The sequence below is a fragment of the Gavialis gangeticus genome, unplaced genomic scaffold (genome assembly GCF_001723915.1).
Source record: "Gavialis gangeticus isolate Ggan-Ray unplaced genomic scaffold, GavGan_comp1, whole genome shotgun sequence".
Taxonomy (NCBI): Eukaryota; Metazoa; Chordata; order Crocodylia; family Gavialidae; genus Gavialis; species Gavialis gangeticus.
The window spans coordinates 26,322,362-26,345,414 of NW_017729022.1; the positions used below are offsets into that span (position 1 = coordinate 26,322,362).

General features: G+C 46.7%; 1 protein-coding gene and 1 long non-coding RNA gene across 2 annotated transcripts in view; one reads left to right on the forward strand and one right to left on the reverse strand.

The window, feature by feature from the left end:
- LOC109295717 overlaps nt 1-1,035 on the forward strand; it is a 22,979-nt gene extending 21,944 nt beyond the window's left edge. The window contains exon 3 of the long non-coding RNA XR_002096820.1: nt 932-1,035. This is a non-coding gene — a long non-coding RNA (uncharacterized LOC109295717). The remainder of the gene's footprint in view (nt 1-931) is intronic.
- The window catches only part of CPM (carboxypeptidase M), an 81,307-nt gene extending 58,260 nt beyond the window's left edge, over nt 1-23,047 (reverse strand). Inside the window, exon 1 of the mRNA XM_019514706.1 lies at nt 22,784-23,047. Within this exon, the coding sequence (XP_019370251.1) occupies nt 22,784-23,030 (247 nt within the window). The 5' untranslated portion in view covers nt 23,031-23,047. The remainder of the gene's footprint in view (nt 1-22,783) is intronic.
- Between the last annotated feature and the right edge of the window lie 6 nt (nt 23,048-23,053).

Genomic DNA, 23,053 nt, shown 5'->3' on the forward strand with positions numbered 1-23,053 from the left:
TGACCTCGCATTGTCGGCCCATGTTCATCTTGGAGTCAATAATGACTCCAAGATCCATTTCTGCCTCCATGCTCTCAAGAAGGGAGTTTCCCATCTTATAAGTGTGCAGCTGGTTACTACTGCCCATGTGCAACACCCTGCACTTGTCAGTATTGAAACGCATCCTGTTTTTGTTAGCCCACCCCTGTAACCTATCCAGACCTTGCTGCAGTCTTTCCCTCCCTACTAGCGTGCTCATCTCACCCCAAATTTTGGTATCATCAGCAAATTTAAACAGGTTGCTTTTCACCCCGTTGTCCAAATCGCTGATAAAGAAATTGAACAGCACGGGCCCAAGGACCAAGCCCTGGGTGACTCCGCTGCCCACTTCTCCCCAGGTCGAATACAACCCGTCCACCACCACCCTCTGAGTACGACCCTTTAGCCAATGTACAACCCTTCAGCCAGACTCAATACTATCTAGCCATTATTAGATGGGAACATCTACATTGGTGTTATGTAAGTTGCTTTAAGTAGTTATACCAACAGGTAACAGAACTACAATTTCATTCAAAGGAATAACCTCACATATATAAGAAAATCCAATAGCATATATTTTCTTCCATACAACATACATCTTGTTCTTGAAAGGCAGAATAAAGATTAAAATTAAAAAAAGATGTTTCCAGAGTTATGGCTGCATAGGACAGGGACAGAGCTTAATCTTCAGCTGACTCACCCTTCCTTTTCTGCTTAACTAAAGCTGAAACCTTAGATGCTGCTAAAAACTGTCATGAGTGGATCTATGATTTTGAAAAGAGCTAGAGAGTCTCTGGAACTGTAAAATTGGAGGAGGGAGATGAAATGCAGCTAACAGACAGCAAAACTGCCCTAAGAAAAGGTTACCCAGAGTGAAGCATAATGTGCCATTAAGTCAAAAGAGTCCCTGTAGCAGAGCACCTTTGGGGGTGCTCGCCACTTGAGGGCTTTCACAGGCCCTGAGTGGAGCCTGCTTGGGCGGGGCAGCAGGGGGAACCTCCCCCAGGAACTATTCTAAGGGGGGGAGGGGAGGTGTGTGGCAGAGCATCTCTGGTGTCTGCCACTTTAAGAGCCTGAAGAGGCAATCAGCAGGTGCAGCCCAGTTCTGAGGAGCGGCCATTTTAAGATTGAGGCCAGCAGAGCTGGAGGGAGCACTCTGCTGCCTGGCAGCGAGGAAACAACATCTCCTGGTGGAGCTGCTGCTCCAATAACACTAGGTGGTAAGGGCAAGAGCACATGGGGATGGCTAGGAGGCTCTTGGTCCTGGGCAAGACCTAAAACTGCACCCTGCTGAGGATGGCTGGGCTGGTGGGGCTGTTTGTGGTGGAACAGCCCCCCAGAAATGCCAGGTCAGGTGCCACTCCAGTGGAAGGCAAGTAAGGGAGCCTAAACCCCAGCCCCCACCTTGAGGTCAGAGGTAGTTGGAGGCCAGGCATGGCTGCAGCCACCTGAGCCCATGTGGCTGCAAGACCCCAGAGAGTGAGGCCAGGTACAGCTACAACCACCTGAGTCTGTGGGGTGTGTGAGTGACCCCAGGCCCCAGTGTAAGGGGGCAGAGTATGGGCCTCAGTGGAGTTAAAGGTGTAGAGCCAGGTGTAGTGGGGCACCAGACAGCCTGCACCCGAGTGGCAGTTTAGAGGCATGAAGAGGCAAGAAGCCCAGAGGTTAGGAGCCCCAACTGTGCATGTGGGGAGGGGGAAGGAGCCCAGGGAGAGTGAGGGGCTCAGAGCCCAAGGAGAGAGGCCAAAGTTAGGGGCTGGGATATAGTTACAATATGTGAATGCCTAGAGGGGCGAGTAGTGAGGCCCTCTGAACAGGGGGCCTGAGATGAGGCCCTGTGAGGAAAAGGGTGCAAAGTGGGTCCTGGTGAGCAGGGGGCTCGAGGGTAGGCCCTGCTAATATGGGGGCCAAGTTAGGTCCAGTCAAGCCTTTGGGCACCTGAGGCCACAGGTGGGCCAGAGGCCAATTGGGTGGAGCAGCTGAGGAAGTGCCATGGGTAAACAACAGGGCGAGTCAGGAGCCCCTAATTCAGATCAGCTGGGTGAACGACCTCGTGAGGGACGAGTGGCAGAGTCACTCCAGTGTTCTGCAAACCGCCCAGCGCTCACTCGGATGAGGGTCATGGGAGAGGCCCAAGAAGCCGCGCGCTTGCTGGCCAGGGAGTGCAGGGAAACAAGCCCCAGGACCCTTCGGGTGAGGGCAGGGTGAGTGTGGCCCCAGGAAAAGGAGGCACGATATGAGAGTGGCCCTGCAAAGGGGCAGTATGAGAGAGACTGTGTGAGAGGCGGTGGAGTGGGACAGGCCTCAGTGAGAGGGAGGTAGTTGGAGTGTGGCCCATAATAGGGCAGAAACAAGAGGCCTAACACTGGGATGAGTTGAGACCGGAGCAGAGCTCAGCTGTTAGGAACATTTGCGAGGCTTGGGATGGAGTATAGGGGTGGTTGGAGCTGGATACGTAGGCCCACGAGAATAGGGCATCCAAAAGACAGCCTCCTGCTTTATTAAGAACCAATTAAGAGACAACAAGGCATGGCAGGAGAGGAAGGCGAGCAGCATGCCCAGAGCCAGGTGAGGAGGCTAGCACTGTGGCTAGTCAGGGAGTTCTCACTTTGCCACAGTCCCTCTGCTGCCTGAATAGTAATGGCCGAGCAGTTGCACAGTGGAGCAGGAATCAGAGCAGGGTGCTTCTACCAAACCGTCTCCGCCACTTACTACAGATACCCTAAACAGCTGGTTTTTGAGAAGGAAAAAAGATGTATGTTGTATGAGAGCTAACATAGTAGTTTGTGTTAAGGAGCATGTATATGCTGACAAAAATACTGATTGTTGGTACATAGTTATAGAGACTGATACCTTTTGCTTATCTTGAGCAGACTTACATACGCCATTACTAATTCTGAGTAAAAACAGAAACAAACATGTTTTGATCTAACAGAATGGCTCGGTCATTTGACTTTAACGGAGGAAGGCAGGCAGCATTAAATATGTCACTTCCACTATTGCTAATTGTAGCCTGCATTATTTCCTTTACCAGTGAGGCACTGTCCTACTAGTACGCGAGAAAATGTTTCCAATATTTAATGAGAAAAGGGTACACTAGCAGGTAAAACTGGACATCTGAATAGCTCTGGAAGCTATAGCAGATTTTATAGAAGTCCCTTTAGGATTACAAATCAACCAAATATGCTATTCTAGGAAAACAAAATAAAAAACACTTGTTGCATTCCTGGAACAGGCAGCTACTAATATAGTCATTTCTGTAGTGCAGACATGTCAGACGAGCCAGATGAGGGTTGCTGGGTCAGTCTGTGGGTCCAGCCCATATGCCACACACACCAACACCACTCCATGCATACAGCATGCAGGGTGGACTACATGTGGCACACCTTGTCCGGGGCAAAGACTATGTGGCACATGCACCAGACCACCCCTGCATGCCGACTCTGGGACAAGTCCAGATTGGGCCTTAGGCTGTCTGCACATTCTAGAGCTAGGATCCAGTGGGACACCCCAGGGTGCTGCATGTGGCATAAGCAGCACAGGGGACTGGGATTGGGATTGGGTTTGCGCTGCATGAAGCACCCTGCCAGACTGGCCCTGTGTGCTGGCTCCAGTGTACACAGATGGCCAGGGGCCCAACCTGGATTGGCACCGCTGCCAGCATACAGAACCATCCGTGCACACTGTGCTGGCCTCCTGTGCTCTGTGCAGTGCCCATGGGCTAGATCACATGGTTCCATAGGCAGGACCCATCAGACAGGCCACATGTTTGACACCCTTGCCATAATGGATATATAGGATGCCCAGTAATTCCAAGAATTAGCATTGTACCACAAAAGCTTTAAGTTTTAGTTTAAAAAAAAATTATTTAGGTTATCTTCTGTTATACCAGGGCAACTCAACCATCTTCCAGCAAAAGAACATTACAACAACTGAAAGATTGTGGAGTTTAGTGATGCTGTAGTTGTCCAACCAGTACCTTGGCCCTTTGGTAATTCTTCCACACTGACAGAGCTTCATGTGCAAACTACAATTCACTCAGCAGGCTGAGTTTATGTTCAGTACCTGCAGTTCTGCTCCTTGGGATCTCTGACCAGTGACTGACTCCCAGTGAGCAGACAGCCTTTTAAAAACAAGGTACTGTGCATTTGGAGGAGGAACGCAGGTAGGGTTGAACCTCAGATCTTAAAACAACAGTCTATGTCCATAGATGTTTTCCCTAATGATTATCCCCCCTGGACCTTGACAAGGTCACAACTTCTTCGCATATTCCCAAGGGACCTGTGCCACAGAAGTGATACTGGTAGCCATTCTCCTAAACAGTCATAGGTCACATAAACATCGGCACAAGTGCCCTTTACTGCCACTGACCCAAGTACATTCTTAAAATCATAACTACAGAAAATATTGCCCACATACAGCACAGCATCTACGCTGTAATTTTATAGATAATTTTTGTACTGTACTGCAATGTTGAGTGCTCTTGCTCAGCATTGGTCACTGGAAGGAACTGAATGCCAATCACGTAAGAGGCCAGTTAAACTGAACAGGCTTTCCTTGTTATGTACAATAAAAAGGCTTATATTATTACTTCAGTAAATTTGCGCATTTTGTTCTGTTTCTGCAATAGTGTTGCTGAGGAAAAATTATGTAAAAAAGAGTTTTTAAACATTATATCTAAAAACATATGATTTGTTACATTTTTAATCCATGTTCCTCTTTTGGAGACAAGTGTGATACTACAGAAAAATTATTCAGTTGAGAACAACTTTTTTCCCCAACTATTCAGTTTTAATTGGATTATTTTATTAAATTATATACGTGGAAAATAAAAGCAAATTTTGCTTGATAGCTTTTGATTATCTTAAATATAGATTTTGCTTCTACGTAGTCTGGCCAGGACAACAGGCTCAGTTTGGGCACAGAGCTTCATTAAAAAAAAAAAGTGACAAGTGGTTTGACACGAAGTTTATATTGTCACTTTCTAGGAAATAGAGGTCCTGCACCTATGCTCCAAGCATCATGGATTCCTTAACTCAATACACACATCTCAAAATTCAGACCCATACCAAAACTGCACAGGAGGACATGGAAATTTGAGTAAGTTATATAGAGAAGAAACTTACTATTAGTGTCCTACGCATAATACTGTCAGTACTCACCTATATGTAAAGTATGTCCATTTATTATAGCCAGAAGCTCTAAAAGAAGTTACATACTGCAAAGAAAGTATGTTGAAACCTATAAATTCAATCACTTTTCAGCCTTATTTAGCAAAATTGTGTAAACAGTCCACTAAACCAAATTTGTTTTAAAATTCCAGTTTAAAACACCCATATTGACCTTATCAGATGCTAGTAAAACTAACGCATTTCAATTTCATTAGCTGTTCCATGATTTTATCCTTAAAATAAGAAACAAGATCCTATATATCCTTTGGAAGTACTAATGACAGGCAAAGAAAAGTCTTTACAAATTCTACGGTAACTGAATTCCAGGCATTACAACTGCCTGCAATGAAAGGTATAACTTAGCTTTTGCCATAAAAGAAATACTGTCTAGGGTCTTTTGTTTTTCACTTGGTTTTTTGAGTTCAATCTGATGCTTAATTGTATCAAAGTAAGCTTTGTACTTTAACCTAGTTTTGGGCCATCATATACAACTGACAAAAAAACCCCACACATGCATCCAGTTAACCCCTTATAAAAGATTTTCCCATTTTAATTTTGGCTTTCAGTAAAAATGCACCTGTGACTAGGTGGAAGCACATGAGAGAGAATCCATTTACTATGGATGGTATTTCTAGCTGGGTTCCAGTAGGATAATCTTATTTAAATAGGATTTATCTCTGGAAAATTTACAGGTAAAATCAAGTCATGAGTGCTAACTGAATTCATGGTGCTATGTGCAGGTATGTGGCCTTGATACAAGAATTATTGAGCATAATAGCCTGGATTTCCAAATGGGTCCAGTCTGACCAACCTCTCTTTTTTTAGTTTTTAAAAAAAAAGCTTCTGACATAAAGATTAGTTTCATGTATGTGGTTGAGCTCCCCCTGCTGAACACTTAGCAGGCAGCTTTGCTTGGTTCTGAGTTCACCCAGGGCATTTATACACATACTTCTTAATTCTTGGATGCGCTGGAGATCCACTACTTCGGACTCGATTAATCGAGTCTGCTTTGCATGGGAGCCGACATACACCGCACTCCGCTGCTTGCAGTTGTATAAACAACAAAATGTATGTCAGTGTGGAGAAAATGGTGGTGCGCATTCATGAATGCTGCGTGCCCCTAGAGGCTGGGGGGCATGGTGACTGCCCGCAGGTGGCAGCAACAGTGGTGTAGCGGCAGTGAGTGGGGAGCTCCCACAGGCAGCTGCAGCAATGTTGGTGGGGGGGGGGGGTGAGCCTGGCAGCAGCCAGTGGCAGTTGTGGACCACCCACAGACACTGCCAGTGGTGTCAGTGGTGGGAGGGGCAGCAAGGGGCAACCGCCTGCAGGCACCACTGGCAGCGGTGGTGGCACTTTTTCCAGGGGGTGCACTGCCAAGCTCAAGAGATAAACATGCACCCATGTGCACTCTCTACGCGTCACCAAGGTGCACGTTTAAACTAAAGCACCCCCAAGGTGCTTTAGTTCAAAAGTACACCACCGCCATTTTCTTCACATTGATGTACATTTCGCCATTTATACAACTGCGAGCGTTACAGTACTGGGCACTTTTCAAAGGGCCTGGCACTGTGGCACTTGCACGTGTAAAAATGCCCCCAGACTTTGAAAGGCTTTAGCAACAAAGCACTGGCTTGGGCCTTGTAGACAGTAGTAACAGAAGCTGTCTGGCACCATTTACAAGGAATGGACTCCTTGAGTACTTCCATCCCAAGCTCTCAAGACCAAGGCTGAGCCGAATTCCCTTTTGAACTGAGGTCAACTATCAGCCTGCACAACATCTTGTGGCAATGAATTTCACAAGTTAGTTAAATGCTATGTGAAACAAGAACTCCCTTCTGTTAGTTTTAAGCCTACTATCTAATAGTTCCATTTTATGTCCCTTAGTTCTAGGATTTCAAGATATAGTACATTATAAATGTATATTCTCATCATTATTTTTGTAAACATCTATCATGCCCCCACCGAGGCATCTCCTTTTTAAGCAAAAATATCCTAGCCTATTTAGTTTCTCCTCATGTGGCAACCTGCCTCTACCTCTGATCATCCTTGTTGCCTTTCTCTGTACCTTTTCTAGTTTTTCTGTATCCTTTTAGAAGTGAGGGGACAAAAAACAGATGCAGTATTCAAGGTCTGGGTACACCGTATGTAAAGGGTTAATGATACATTCCATTTTGGTCCAAGTCCACCCCTCCCTGCACTTTTAATTTTTTTTATTTGCAGCATGCATTCACTCTGGGCATGTCTACACATGATATTAGCACATATTGTGCTGGAGTTTATTGCTCCCAGATGTGCCATTTGAACATGAGCCCAGGACCACAGCAGATTGAGCTGGGCTGGAGCATCCCTGCCTGGCAGGAGGCCCAGGGGCTCAGCCTGCCAGGCTAGGACTGCTCTGATCTGGCTCAACGTGGTGTGGAGGCAGCCCCCACACAGAAGCATCCCTGTGCTCCACTAGCCCTGTTGGCATCTATACATGCGCTGCTGCAGAGTAAAAAAAATGCAGTAGGATAGTACTTGTATTTACAAGTATTATCTTCCTGCAGAGTTAATTAGTTTAGTCTGTCCTAATAGCACTACATGTGTAGATGCTGAGACATAGTGTGGAGCTAAGTAGGCAACTGCAGTAAACACTTATGTAGGTACAGCTTCTGTGTCTTCAATATGGCGTTTCCCCTGCTGCCCGCAAATGTTTAACCTTCTTTAGTGCTCCTTTTCTTGCTTCTAACTAGCATCCTCACTTTTTTCTAAGCTGTCCTTTTTAAAGTTAAAAGCTAGCAGCTCAGCAACAGTTGTTACTCCTTGTACCAAGTCCAGTGCACCATTTAGGATTAAATCGAAAATAGCCTTTTCTTCCTGAGAGTTTCCAGACTAACTGTTCCAGAAAAGTCAGTTATGGTGCCTAGAACCTTAGGACATCTATACATGTGCTCTTGGGTGGGGTGAGGTGGGGTGGGGAGGGGGCACTTTAAACGCCCGCAGCATCATGTGTATTCAGCATTCCACACTTCAAAATGGCGATGGGGGCACTTTAACTAAAGCTTTTTCCATGAGCACTTTAACTAAAGCTGCCATTTTGAAATGCAGGGACACTGAATACACATGATGAGGAGGCTCCTGCAGCATGCTAATTAACATGCTCTAGCAGACTCAATTAATCAAGTCTGTTCTGACGCATGCTAATTAGCAGAGCTCTGTCATGTGTACAGGTGCCCTATGTCTCTGCATTCCTCCCTGGTGTGAGATTTACCCAAACTTTATATCAGCATATACCCATATAGATTAACTATTCAGGTTCCATGCTAATTGAAGCAAAAACAGAAGGGGAGGGGTTGCTTTTGTTACTGCTTAAAAAAAAAAGCAGGGAATTCTAAAGGGATCATATTTTACTCAAAGACAGCACAAAACATTTAGAGATTTATGGGAAAAACCAACAAAACCTGCACACAAATCTGCTTCAGTTTCCTCACCAGCTCACAAGTCATTTGACAATTGGTTGGCGATTGTCATCCCCTTTGTGTTCTCTCTCTTGGGCTAATGAGTATTTAATTCTGCCATGCAAAGTGGAGCTGCTTCAATGAGAAGGACTGAGGAAAACCCCAGAATGCTTTATAACCCAGTGATGACAAAATTCTGGGATTTGTCCCTCAAATATTGTCAACGAGTGCTGTATCCACTGAAAAAGGCACCACTTTCTCTTCCAGTTGCATCAGTAACAACCACCTTAATTTCTTGCCTTCTGGAGAGGCTTCAGAGCTTTGAATCCAAAACCAGTGGAAAACTCTGGAATACACGGAAGGGCTAAGTGCTTAAGGCTCGCTTGGCTTTGGTACCAAAGATGTATACTTCTTCTCGCCATTTCCTATTAACTGGCTTAGGTAGCTTTCCATTCAGCATGCTACTTTCTATGGAACCCACTCTTTACATACATAATTTCCCCCATGCACTTACATTATTTCAATGCTTAACTTACTGCTTTAGATTCTACTAAGCAGCAAGACACCCAAAGGTTAGGCAAAAAATTCTAGTCCTTTTATGGATCTAGCCAGTTATTTCTCTAAAATTTTACAATCTCCTGTCAGGTTGACAGCATCAAACCCTATCAAATGATGCGCTGCTTGGTTCCCAACCCCATCACAAAGTGAGGTTTGTTATTCATCTAAGGGTGTTCCTATTCAAATGGAAAGTCATTAAGATTTAAGGATGCCCCTCCCCACCCCATCCTTAGTCCTCTAGCAGACGCAAGAATTACTTCTGATACCATCTCTGTATCTCAGCTTGATTTGGAGGCTACAGAGCCAAGGAAAAAGCATACAGCTTTGCCTTGAAAACAGCCTCCAAAACTCTGAAACAGATGCATCTAAATACAGACCTTAAATACACAACTGGGGTTTTAATGAGGGAACCCTGGTGAGTCAATAAAATCCCAATTACCAGTGTTCTACTGAGAGAGAAGCCCCTTATGGTTTCTAAGGGATTTTAGGGCCTTGTTGCACATTAATTTTAGGTAGCACCTGAAGCTCTTAATCCCTGGATTGGCACCCATTGGCACCTAAAACTAATGTTAAGCATACTTTAGGTGGCTTAAAGTTACTCCACTCCAAGGCAGGTTTATCTATGATCCATATTACCAGCTCCTGGTTCCGTGAATGTGTAGCCTCTCTCCACAGATAAGGTGCCCAATTTACAGTCTTCCAGAATCCCAAGATACAGTACTCCCTCTCCCTCCCTCCTATTCTGCATGGACAAACTTTCCACCCCCTGAACTCTACTGCTCATGGGACAGTTCTGGCACCAAGGCAACTCTCCCTCCCACTCCCTGGGGTGCAACCCCATGCAAATAGCTTGCAGAGCACATACCAGCTAGCTAGGTTGCAAGCAGGGGCAGCACCAGTCTCCTCCCAGTGTGGGGGGGTGAGATGGACTACAGAGAAAACTGGGGGGCTGTGCTGTGGGTGAGAGCAGGGCAGGCTCAGCTGCATGGGGCAGGTGGTAGTGGCCTGGGGAAAGCGGCAGCGCTCAGAGGGGTGGCTATGGTGGGAGGGCTAAAGCAAATTTTGGGGTGGCAATAGCCCCCCCATCCCCCTCCTAGCACAACCCATTTGCAAGGCACAGATGGGTCCAGGAGTACGGGGGGGAAGGAAGTGGGGGAGATGTAGAGGGGAAAATGGGGTTCCACAGAAGACCAGGGGCAGTTGTTCCCACCTCCTAGCCACCCTGGGAAGCACAACTAGCATCTCCCACACCCCAATCCCAATTTATTAAAATGAGATCTTCTTTATTTATTTATTTATTTTTACAGTAAAATCTCTGTTATCCAGCATCCCCTGGGAATGGGGAATGCCAGATAACAAAATATGCTGGTTAATTGAGCAGCCCCGGCCACCACTTCTCCCGCTGTGTCTGGGGCGTCCCTCCGCCCCTCCTGTGGCATCACCATCCCTCCCACCACATCGCCGCCCATCCCGCACACAGGACAGGAAGGCAGGCACCGCACAGCCTAAGCAGCTTGTTATGCCCCCAGGCCATGAGGGCTCAGCAGCACAGGCTGCTTTGCCCCCAGGTGTGGGGGCTCGGAGAAACTGGAAGTACCGTGGTGGGCACTTTCAGTTTCACTTTATCTTACAAGCTGGCATGCCAGTTAGTAGAGCATGCCGGCTTGTAAGATGCCAGATAGTGCAGCTTTTACTGTATTATTTTTAAGCTACTTCTTATGTCCCTCCACCCCACCCCGTCTCACACCAGCCCTGTAGTGGCAACTCACAGGTGTACCTCCTAGTCAGGCTTCAGCTGTGCAGGTGGTTGGCAGCTGGAGAAGGTTTTTAGGTACAACTGAGGTACAACTTCTCCAAACTCAACCTAGCACTGACACCAATTAACATTTTAGAAGCAAAAAGTACAACTGGGAGCTACAGCTGTAAATTGCCGCTATAGGGCTGGTAAGCCAAGACAGCCTTCTGTCTCTGCTCTAGGTGGAAGTGAGAGATGAATTGTTGAGAGCAAGGGGTGAGAACGTGAAGACAGAGACATAATGGGATGGGGGAGGTAATGAAGTGGGAGGTGGAAGGAAATGGAGATAGGGGAGGGGTGGTGAAATGAAGGAAGTCAGCCACTGAAGGATGAAATAAAAATAAGTAAATAAAGAGGAAGTAAATTTAAAGAAGGGCTCATGTAATAAACTGGGATTTGGGATTGGGATGTGAGGGTGCTGGTCATGCTTCCCAGCGTGCCTGGGAGGTAGGAGTGGTGAGAGAAGGCTCTTTTGGGGGAGCTACTGCCTCTCCTACAGGAAAGAAGCACCAGATCATGGGAATCCAATGCAGCCTCCTACCTTGATTTTGCACCCCCCCACACTCCCCCCCACAGGACCCATTGGTGCCCTACAGGCTGTTTGCATTAAGGTTGGACTCCGGGGGTGGGAGGGTCACACCCCAAGGTAGGAAGGGGAGTTGGCTTGGTGCCAGAACTGCTCCCAGGACAGTAGAGTTCAGAAGGTGGAAAGTCTGTCTACACAGGATGGTGGGGGAGGGAACACTGCACCCTGGGAACCTGGAGGACTGTAACTTGTGCATCTCATCTTTGGGGACTGGCCACAGATTCACAGAACACAAGCTGAGTAACACAGACCAGAGAGAAACCTGCCCTGGAGTGGCGTAACTTTATTGACTAAAGTGTGCTTAAAAACAGTTTCAGGTGTTAATGTGTAGACAATCCAAGAGTTGAGAGCTCCAGGAGCTTCTTAAAATTAATGTGTAACAAGGTGATACAGATGTCAGGTATAGACTTTTGGAAATGGCCTGCAGGGCCCATTGTGTAGGCAAAGAATGCAACACTCATAAGGTGGGAGACAGAAAGAGATACTAAAAGCAAGTGAACATGTATGAAAGCAAAAAGGAACCTGACTTTGTACCTTGGTCATTAAGGCACTCAGCTGGGAAGGAAGCCTGGGTTCCATTCCATGTCCCCAAGATTTTTTTTCGCTGATGTTAACCCCATTTTGCAACAAAAACAAGAATCCAGGACTCAGTCTGGCAATAAGAACACTTCATCTTCCCAGTGTCACATTCCCCCTTGTTTTTTTGTCCTCTGGCCCTGACTGTAGTCTTCTTGGCTGCAAAGTTGGCCAGGTTCTTCAACAGGAGAGGGGGAGGATGTCCCATCCAGCCTGCTTTATAGCCTGGTGGTATTGTCACTCTCCTGGGAAGTGCCAGTACACTGATTTCAGTACAGGCAGTCCTCGGACTTATGACATAATTGGAAAGAACCGCAGGGAAGGGCAAATCCCAGCCCCTGCCCTGACCTGCCGGTGGGGCAGCCAGCAGTGAGCTGCCCCACTGGTTGACTGGGGCAAGGGGCTGGGATCTTCCCCTCCCCTGCAGCTCTTTCCAAACCCCCTGCCCCAATCAGGGAGCTGGAGCTAGGAGCTCTCTAGAGTAAACCCACCCCCAGCATTTGCACATGTAGACACGTCCCATATTTACTTTCCTAGTGTGAGTTAGGGATCTAGGAGGTAGTGTGAGAGGGGCAGTTAAAGCCCCTCTAAGGGATCCCAGACCCCCACCCCATGCACCCCAGTACTCAGCCTAGGGATCCTGAAGAGTGGCAGCTCGGAGGAAGCGCAGGCAGCGGCCCCATGATTCCGGAGCTGCCAACAGCTGCAGATCGGTGAGGGACGTGGGCGGAGCCTCTGCAAACCGCAGGCTGCTCAAATAGCAGGTGGGAAAACAACTGAGGGGCAGCGAACAGTGGGAGAAGAGGACACTGACTCAGAGACGCTGGGGGAGGAAGAGAAGGAAGCCGACCCAGAGGTGCCGGCGGGGAAAAAAGAGGATGCTGACCCAGAGACGCTGGAGGAAAACGAAAGCACCGGTTCAGAGACACCAGCGGAGAGGAGAAAGGATGTCAATCCAGACATGCAGGCAACGAGAAGGAACATTTCCCAGCTGCAGGCAAGAGAGGGGGAGCAGAAGGCCCTGGCACAGGAGGTGGGAGGCACCAGCAGGAGCAGTTACCTGACACGGGGGGCACAGCGGGGCAGGGCATGAGCAACCCAGCATGGGAACCACACACTCTTCCAAGCCGGGGAAGACCAGGAGCAACTCCAGGTTAGCTAGGGGCCAGTGCTGGCCAAACTGAGGAGCTGGACCAGGGTGGGGCACAGAATGGCAGCCCATCCCCATAGTCACCCGGGGCACAGGGACAAGTGGGTCCCTCATCTGTACCTTCAAGTTTCTTCTTTACTTTGGATCATAAAAGGGGTACTAGGAGACGAGATCCCAGGGGGAACCCTCTGATGGAAATCTGGGTGTTGATTTTTGTTGGAAGCCCTAACTAGCCCGAAGACAGGGCCGGCTTATAGGCACTAATCAGCCGGAAGTCAAGGAACCAGCTACGGTGAAGGGCAAACTGACCGGAAAGGCTTGACCCACTGGGAGGTGGGCAAGCCACGCGAAGAGGGAAAGGATAGTATCCATCCTGGCCATGGATGTGGTAACAGTGGGGTAAAGGGGAGGTTTGGAGCCCCACGAAGCAAGAACAGGGATTGAGGCGTCTTCATCCTCGGGGGGGGGGGCACCTGAAGGGAACTGCCTCCCCAACAAGAACACTGAAGTGGTGGCAGGTGAGTAAGGGAAGCACCCATACCACCAGGTGGCATCCAAGCTCCAACCTCACCCTGATGTCGCTTAGGGGCAAGGAGCCCAGTAAGAGAAGGCCAAAGCCATATGACACCTGCCAGCGACAGGTAGGCACAAATGCATGGATCAATAGAATTTACTGCTTCTGGTCCTCACACAGATTCTGGCAGTATTAAATTAACCCACTTTGTTTAGGTTCACAGGCAAAAAATTCTACCATCCGTTTGCTTTGCCTGCCTATTTCAAGCCAAACTCTGAAATGCACAAATATCTCACCATGAACAGTGTATGCCTCTGGCGGCTGCGGGAGCGCCACAGCAGCAGCAGCAGCAGCAGCAGCAGCGGGAACACAGCAGCAGTAAGTGGGGGAGCTCCTGCAGATGCCACTGGCACTGTTGGCGAGGGGGGCAGCAACAGCCAGCGGGAATCACAGACCACACGCAGATGCCACCATTGGTGGCAGGGTGGCAAGCGGTGACTGCCCGCAGGCACCACCGACAGTGTCAGTGCCACTTTTTTGCAAGGGGTGCACAGTCACACTCAGGGGGTGCACATGCACCCGTGTGCACCCCCTACGTGTCACCCCTGTATCTCTCTGATGGAAAATAGGGTATTTGTATAAGCTCTTTAAGATCTTTTTGCTGAAAGCACAGAAAAAAAAAGGAGGCCGCAACCTGAAATATTTTTGTGTTAGAAACGAACCCAAAATAGCTATCACTCCTCAGACCTGCTACCTGCAGATGATTTTTATCATTAGGCCAAGATATTTTGAAAAAGTAAGCGTGTTCAATTTTGATCATTCAAAAGATGTATAATTTAGGATGACTAAAGTAGTCATCAGTTTCAACACAATTAGAAGGACGTTTGTTTGTAAGTTTGGTAAATTAGTTCCTTCACTTCCTTCTGCTTACAAGACTAAACACTAGATTATATTTAGATTATATGATCTACATTTAGATTATATGATCTATATCATACGTGGATCATATAATTTAGATTATATGATCTACAAATCACCATCATCTTGAATACGGAGGGGTGACCCAGGGAGACAGATTTATTTGGATAAGGCACAGCATGCCAAGACTAATTTATACAAATTGCACCTCCTTATTGAGAGGGAGGAGTTACAATTTACTTTGGCGCATAGAAATTAGCAGCAGCCATTAGGTTTCAGACAAGTTACTAAAGTATTTCTCAGTGGGACAATCTTAGATTCCTGCTTACTATAGAATAGATAATGAAAACAAATGTTCTACTTATAGAACATATAGACTGTAGTTTTTAAATCTCTCTGCTCTTTGTGCTTGAACCTGATAGTCTTTAAAAAGAAGTCACAATGGATTAAATTATACCAAAGAACATTTTGTATTCATTTTCAAAGTACTTTTATGAAACAGGGACCCAAAGACAACTTCAGCTGCAAATGGTCTCTTTTGCAGAAGTTGAAACCGAAATAATTCTTAAAGCAGTTCAGGGGCATTGCATTTCCGATCCAAAAGGGAAGTTACCAACTTCATGAAAACGACACCATGTACTTTAATGCAACTTTGCAGGTTCCCGCTTTTTTTTAATTTTGGCCTGTACATAAACACACAAGCAACATTCACCATGTTCCACTTGATATCAAATTGTCAAGAGGACATCTTATCTAGTATTTTTTCCTATGAGAGAACATTTTAAAAAGTGGTTATTTTGATAATTAATTATGGCATATAAAGAAAATTTATTTGTAATGCAAGTTAAGTATCATGCTGACAGCACAAATATTACTGGATTTACCTGAATCCAAGATCTGTACCCCCCTCCTTCAATGTGGGTCTTAGATTTCAAGGCAAGGGAGGGAGGGGCAGGGCCCCCAGTAGCTGCCCCCTGACCTGCCCCTCACAGCCTCTCTTCCTCTCTGCCTTTGCTTCCTGCTGCTGCTTGTCTTCCCTTTGCAGCTCTGGCTCCCACTAGAGCCATGCTTTGGTGGGAGGCAGGACGCATGGAGCACAAGCGATCTCCAGCCCAAGCCTAACAACTCTGGCACTGGCTCCCAGGCTGGGGCTGAAACTGCTGTTGCCACAAAAGCTGGTGCTGGCCAGGCTGAAGCAAGATGTAGCATGTGCTCCATTCTCCCTGCCCCAGTCCAGAGCTGATCCCCAGCAGAAGCCAAACTTGCAAGGGGGAGGTAAGGAGAAGTGGGAGGGCAAAGAAACTGGCAGCAGGCAGAGGGTGGGAGGCAACAGAGTGGAAAGAATGGGGACAGGTGCCCAAGGAGGCAGGCATTGCAGGACCAGGCAGGCAGGAGGAGCAAGTAGCAGAGGCAGGCACCAGAGATGAAGAGGAACAAGTGAGGAGGTGAGGGGGGAACAAATGGCTAAAGGCAGGATCAGACCACTTGACTCTCTTGCTGATTGCCTCACTGCCACCTGCCCCCTGGAGTCATCTCAGATTCAGGTAAATTTGATACCTTTCAGCAGTGTCTATCATACACAAACACAGAATACAAACAAAAAATAAAAGACATTAATAAGTCAAGCAAAACCAAACAAATCCTGCTATCATACTGACCACACAGGCTTCACAGGAAAGTCTGGTGAAATAATTGTTACCACCAGACAACACCCTGTTCTTAATACACATACAAATCTGCAATAAGTATCTGGGTCAAACTATAATAGCCATGTAATTATACTAGCCACTTAAGCTGCTGATGTAAGAATAAGTACTGTATTTCCTCCTACAATTAGATATAGGATGTATTTAAAACATAGATTCTTCCATCCCTGTAAACAACAGCCTCAATAAGGGCTTGTCTAGCTTAGGCTAATACATGGGTTTTGAAATGTGTTAACTACAACATTAACTGTAGCGTCAACAAGAAAGTTGTATTTTAACACACCACTTGAAGAGCGGGGAACCAAAGATCAAAATTTATGAGCTAATGCATTTTAAAAATACATGTTTTAGGGTAAGCTAGACAAGCCCAAAAGACAGACAATCTTTCCCCACTTTCCATTCCCACTATGCACAGAATGCCTTGTGAACAGATTTTACGAGACTATTATTAAGTCAAACCCAACCATCCATTTGGTTATAAAACGGACATTAATTCCTTACCTAAAATTCATTATCTAAAATGCTCTAGCTGCTGACAAAAACCAGATCAATGCTGGCCAAGAAAGATGACAAAGCTAACAGGTAAAAGTCATGAAAAGAGAAGGAAGGAATCAGGACAACAGCTATTCCGCAAAAGTGAGGGGCAGAGTTTCACTAATACACAATATCCTTACATGTTCCACTTCAATGAAGCTCTGAAGCCCAGTTCAGAGCCCAGTGAAGTCAGTGGGAGCTTTTCCTTTGACTTCAGTGTCTTTTTCAGTGTCCTGTAACAAATTCCTATATTAGAGGCACTTCTGAACATTTTGGATTAAGGCTTGGAGAAAAAAAATCAGTAACCTAGTAAAGTATTATTGATACTTATGGTTTGATCACCTCAGAATTAAGAGCAGAAAAAAGTTAGATCTGACAAAGGAATAGGAAATAGGAATAGAGGAACAGACTGAGCTACTGAGAAATATCTAGAACTGGGAAGCTCAATATTGAGAATAATTAAAAGTGCTTGATCCACAGGTTCACCAATGAGTAGAAATGTATTTGACTAGATAAAGATGAAAGATAAAGATGATTTACTACCATCCCAGCTACGTGCCTTGGACTTAGACTTTCTACAGCCATTGGATCCACTCCATGGAGCAGGAGCTTTGGCAGCACAGAGCTTTGTCCGCACTGCACCATGGCTGGGTGCTTTGTACCTGCCATGCCACAGTTAAGCAGAGAGAAGCGGTGGTAGAGAGAAGTGGAAGCCCTCCTTTCACCCATGCTGGGCAATTGTTCTACTGCAAGAAAATGTTTCCAAGCCCCAGTCTACAAATGTGTCCAAAACTAAAAGAAGAATTTGTTTTCAGTTGACTTCTCACGGGATTCAGGACAAAGGCAGAGTATTTTTGCCTTTGGTGACACAAGATTTTGCTGAAATGTAGAACCACAATAAAACTTGCTGACCATTTAAATGTGCCAGGCTTTGCTCTATTCATAGAAAGATTAACCAATTATTAGGACATTGCAATATCCTCTTATCTGCCATTGTTTAGGCTGACAGGACTGGAACTCTGCTTGTAAAAACTGCAAGGCCAGAAACACATTTCAGGTGTTACTTATTTAAAACAATTAAAAGTTTCAAATAAAGGTACTCAGGGCCTCAGTTACACTTGGGTAAGCCCAAACTGTCAGTTACCTCAGCATAAATTCATAGTAAATGTTGAAATCAAAGATATACACTGTTGTAATAGACAGCTCTGGCCCTGGCTTTGTTCAAGGAGGTTGTACATGTTTATAATACAAATCACAATCTTGGCTGCTCTTATTTCTTCAGTCTGGGCACTAACTGGCTCTCTCCAAAGCCTCCATTTAATGCGGCCTAGTATGAAAGTGCCAATGCTGGGTGGGGAGTGAAAAAATAATGTAGAGTTCGGCTATAAGTCTGGTTTTAATAAGTTACCCTTTGTGTTCTTTATGGAGGTAAATATAGCTGCAATCATGGGTGGATGTAGGATTTCAGAAAGCGGGGTGCAGAGCAGCAACTTGTGCTGCAGGGGTGGCTGCATGCTGGCTCCCAGCCTCCCTCCACCCCACACACCAGTGTGGACAGACCATGCTGTGGAAGCAGCAGCCAGGTATGTTTAAAGTCTCTCAAGCAGGTAAGGATCTTCCCTCCCTCCTCCTCCTGCCTCCACGATCAGCAGCACACTCCTTCCACTCCACTGCCCACTTATGCTGCTGTCCCCAGCTGAAGCAGGGGCAGGGGGTACTCCAGAGCCACTCCTGCCCTGCTGCATCCAGGTTGCACATGGAACCATGCTTGGCTAGAGGCAGTAGCAGCAGCAAATGGGCTCCCATCCTCTGTACCTGCTCCTAGTCTGGTAGGAAACAGAGGGATGGGGGGCAGGAGGGAAGAGTGGGGAAGGAAGTAAGAGAGGTAGAAACCAGGCAGGGAGAAGGGAAGGAGAGACCCACCTGCTGCTGCTGCCGGGATCCCTAGATGAGCCCAGCTCCAAGCAGAGCCCAGATGGAGTGGCTCTGAAGCTCCCTCTCCCTCCAGCCCCAGTCCCTCCCCCCAAGGGCTGCCAGAGGCAGTGACAGCAGTGGGTAGGGGAGGCCATGCCGCTAAGCATAGAGAGGAAGGGAGGGAGAAATTGTTATTTGCTTTGGGGACTTAAAAAAATGTCCCCAGGTCCTTCTCCTGTAGTGCAGTCATCTGCAGTGCATTTGCACCATTGCAACCCTTTGGATCCACCCAAGCTGTGATTATTTTCATCATTTTAGAATAATACTGTGAAACATTATTTAAATTGCAGTAGCACCTAGAAGCCCCAGTCATGTACCAGACCCCACATTGCTAGGCCACAACTAAACTGTAACAAAGACTCACTGTATGCTTAGAAATAAGGAATTAAGTATAGACAAGAGATGGGTGGAGCACATTGAATGAGAAAAAGGCCTATATTATTTAAGTGTTGTATACATAGAAAACATATGGTGCTGTATATATATCCGGGGGGCGGGGGGGAGTCCAGAGCAGGCACGGGGCAGGCCAGGGCCAAGTTTGGGGCTGTATGCATGGGTTCTGGCTGGTCTAGAGCTGGTCCACCCCAGGCAGGGCAAGTTGAGCATGGATTGGGGTGGGGTAAGCTGTGTACTCAGCTGTTCCTGGGCACTGGTCGTAGCGGCAGTGGCGAGGAGGAGCCACAGGGCGTGTGGGCTCCAGGTTGTTGTGGGTGGGTGTGTGGGGGGTGGTGACTGGCCTGGAACAGCTCCCCAAAACTACCTATGTGGCCCACTGGTCCAAATAATTGTCCACCCCTGTCCTAGTAGTTAGGACCCACATTATGAATGTAGATCCTCCACATGCAAATCTACTGGGCTTGACTTGACTTAAAACTAAGGTCTCCAACTTATTGGGCAATTGCCCCAATAATCTAGAAGTGGACAGATTCAGTCCCTCTTGCTGCAATTGTTCTACCTGTATTTTCTTTTAAACTAATCACCACATGAGGATGAGCAAGGAAGAAAGTATTTCCCTTCCCACTTTGAATGATGCAGGTATGATGTTCACTTGATAGCATGCTTTCTGCCCTCCTACATGCATAAGCAGAGCAAGGAGTGGAGGGCTACATTCCTGAACTGATTCAACTTAGAGAGGTAGTTTTTGGGTTTTTTTGAATGGCAGTTGTGGAGTTGCTTAATAAATTGGAGCCAACATTTAAGTTCTCAGACTGAAAAAGGTTGTGATTAAATGCAGTCCAAAGACAACCACTGACTATACAGGATGAAACCCCTGGGGTTCATTATTTCCAATGAGGACAAAATTTGGACCTATTATTTGTTAAGATCCCTCATAGTAAAATATTAACATTTGGGAGCAAATCTCCATTGTCATGAATGGAGCAAACAACTTAATGTATTCATTCTATTTCTAAAATGTTCAGTTCTCTAACTAGTTTAATTCTTCCTTGTTACTATTTGGTTCTTTTCTTAAAGTGAAAGAGAGCATAACTGAGTTTGTGCATACTAGCATTGGTATGGCAACTGGTTCCACAGATGACACAAACAGTGTTTGGAAGGAACCAGAAAAGTCAAGACTCTTAGAAACAAAAATGCTTTCCCTGAAAAGGGCCCCTGAGAAAATCTGAAAACACATATTTAGCCTTATTTTATTTTCTGCTCTAATTGGCAGAGACGTTCTAGATCTGTGGTTTTCAAGCTGTGGTCCACGGACCATTGCAGGTCTGCAGACTAGGTCTAAGGGGTCTGTGGAAGATGACGTGGACCAATCAAAAGTAAGTGAATACCCACACTTACTATTCAAAGAGGTCTGTACCTCCCTTCAAAATTTCCAAAGAGGTCTGTAAATGAAAGTTTGAAAACCACTGTTCTAGATAATCCATTTCTTCATACCGATCTACCTGAACTGTGGTAGAGTGGTATGGATCTACTGGAAAAAAAAGTCACAGATTTAATTGTTGCGAAGACTATACTTATATATGACATTTCTCAAGAAACTGAAGATCTCTTCATCTCTAATTCTATAGCTTACATCTTAATTTCATTTCTTCTGATCAAGTGAGAGCTCCTGTTGCTAACATCCCATTTCAAAAGACATGAATGTGTCAATGCTCTAATAGAATTCCTAGTAAATGCTGAAATTGAATGGAGATAGAGCAAACTAAAATACACACAGACAGAAAACCAGTTATAGCTAGAGGCATACTCTCCTGCTGAGTTTGAGACTTGGTGCCAAAAAAGGAAGGGAATGAAAGGCAGGTTTTCAGCATGTCATACAGAGTATTTTTTGTAATTAGTCTAGTATGTTAGAATAATGAACAAATCCAGGAATAAAACATTTTTCAAACTTATCTGCAAGTTATAAGGCTGCCCAGAGAGGTTGTAGGTACAATCTCCATCATTAGAAGTTTCTAAGACCCAGGTAGATACAGCCTTGGCTGGGATGATCTAGTTGAGGATGGTCCTGCTTTGAGCAGGAGGTTGGACTAGATGACCTCCTGAGGTCCCTTCCAACCCTAATTTTCTATGATTCTAAGTTGGGGGGGGGAAACAAAACAAAACAAAACCTACACACACATGTGCTGCAATACCATCATTATAGCCCTGAACAATAAGAATCTCCTTTTAATCCCTTTGGTTTTTGAAGTCAGCAACCAAAAACATCTAGTTTCATGGTATGGCCCCAGATCAGAGGTTTCATTGGAGTGAACATTGGAGAAGTTATGACTCACTGCAACAGACGTTACCTGAAATGCACTGAGTCCAGCAACGTTTATTGGGGTGGCAAGAACAACAGCTAGCAGATGTTCCCGGAATAAAAAAAAGATGTTTTTGGCCAGGCAGATTTAAGCAGACAATTCTAGGAACTACCACATTTGAGCAAGCTGCCAACCCTGTTCCATTGCAACCCCCTACTTAAGCCAGTAAAAGCATCTGCTCTCAGGCATCAGAAAACTTTTTTATAGTGCTATAAAGGTACAGCGCTATACCTTAAAACATGACAGAAGTGCAATGTTTAATGAGGGGAGGTCGAAGGGAGTTTATGAGTCTCCCTGCATTTTCTAGGCTAGACGGTAGGGGGCACTCCACAGCCTCCTGGGGTTTCCCCACTGGGTAGAACTTGATCAGCATACAGAAGTTATTTAAAGTGCTGCAAAACAACGGTGCTCAATCTTTTTAGTTCCAGGATCCATTTGTAAACATCAATGACCAGTCCCAACTCAGTGCCCCTCACTCCTGACCTGCTGCCCCCAGCCCACCAGTGTGGGACAAAGGGCATGTGTGGGGAAGGAGGTGGGTGTGTGGGGCATGAGGGGCCCCAAGCACCCCCTTGCAGGCTGGAGCTCTGCCAGTCCACATGGGAAAACCCACGGGTTCCCATGTTTTTCTCTTTTAAAGGAGAATCCATTTCTGAAGTTTGTTCACGACCCTTTCATATATTCTTGCCACCCACTTTTGGGTCGCAGCTCCCAGGTTTAGAAATGCAGTTGTTAAAATACAGCGCTCCAAATTTAATACCTCCACTTAACAAGGGTTAACTGAAGCGCTGTGCCCATTTTTCAAGGGGCGGAAAGCCATGCACTTCGGTGAAGTCAGGGCAATACAGCGCTTGAGTGGTGACTAAAGCGCACCCCGAGGGCTGAGCGACCGCATGCCAGCGCGCAGGAGTCCTCGATCCCGGGGCGTTACAGGAAGGAGCTTTTCCTCCGCTCGAGGGGCCCCGGGGTCCTGTGCAGGTTGGCGAGGCGGGGACGAAGAAGCTGCACAGAGTGGCGTTTCTTTAGAAAGAAAACAGCCATTTCAGAGTCATCCCCCTTCCCGCTCTCTGAGGGGCACCCGCGCGCCTACCTTGCACGGAGCGCCCCACACTGTACAGGTGCGCGATGTCGGGGTGCTCCGCCTGCACGCCCCGCAGGAAAGTTTCCATCTCCGGCTGGTGGTGGTACGTGAAGTTCAGCCCGGCCGCCCACGGGACCAGCAGCGCCAGGCGGAGCATGGCTGCGACCTGCAAAGAGAGGCGACAGCAGGTGAGGGGCGGCGCGGCCCGGGCTCCAGCGCCCTCGTCCCCCCGCCCGGCAGCGCCTACCGCCCGCATGGCCCCGCGCCGAAGTGGCCGCA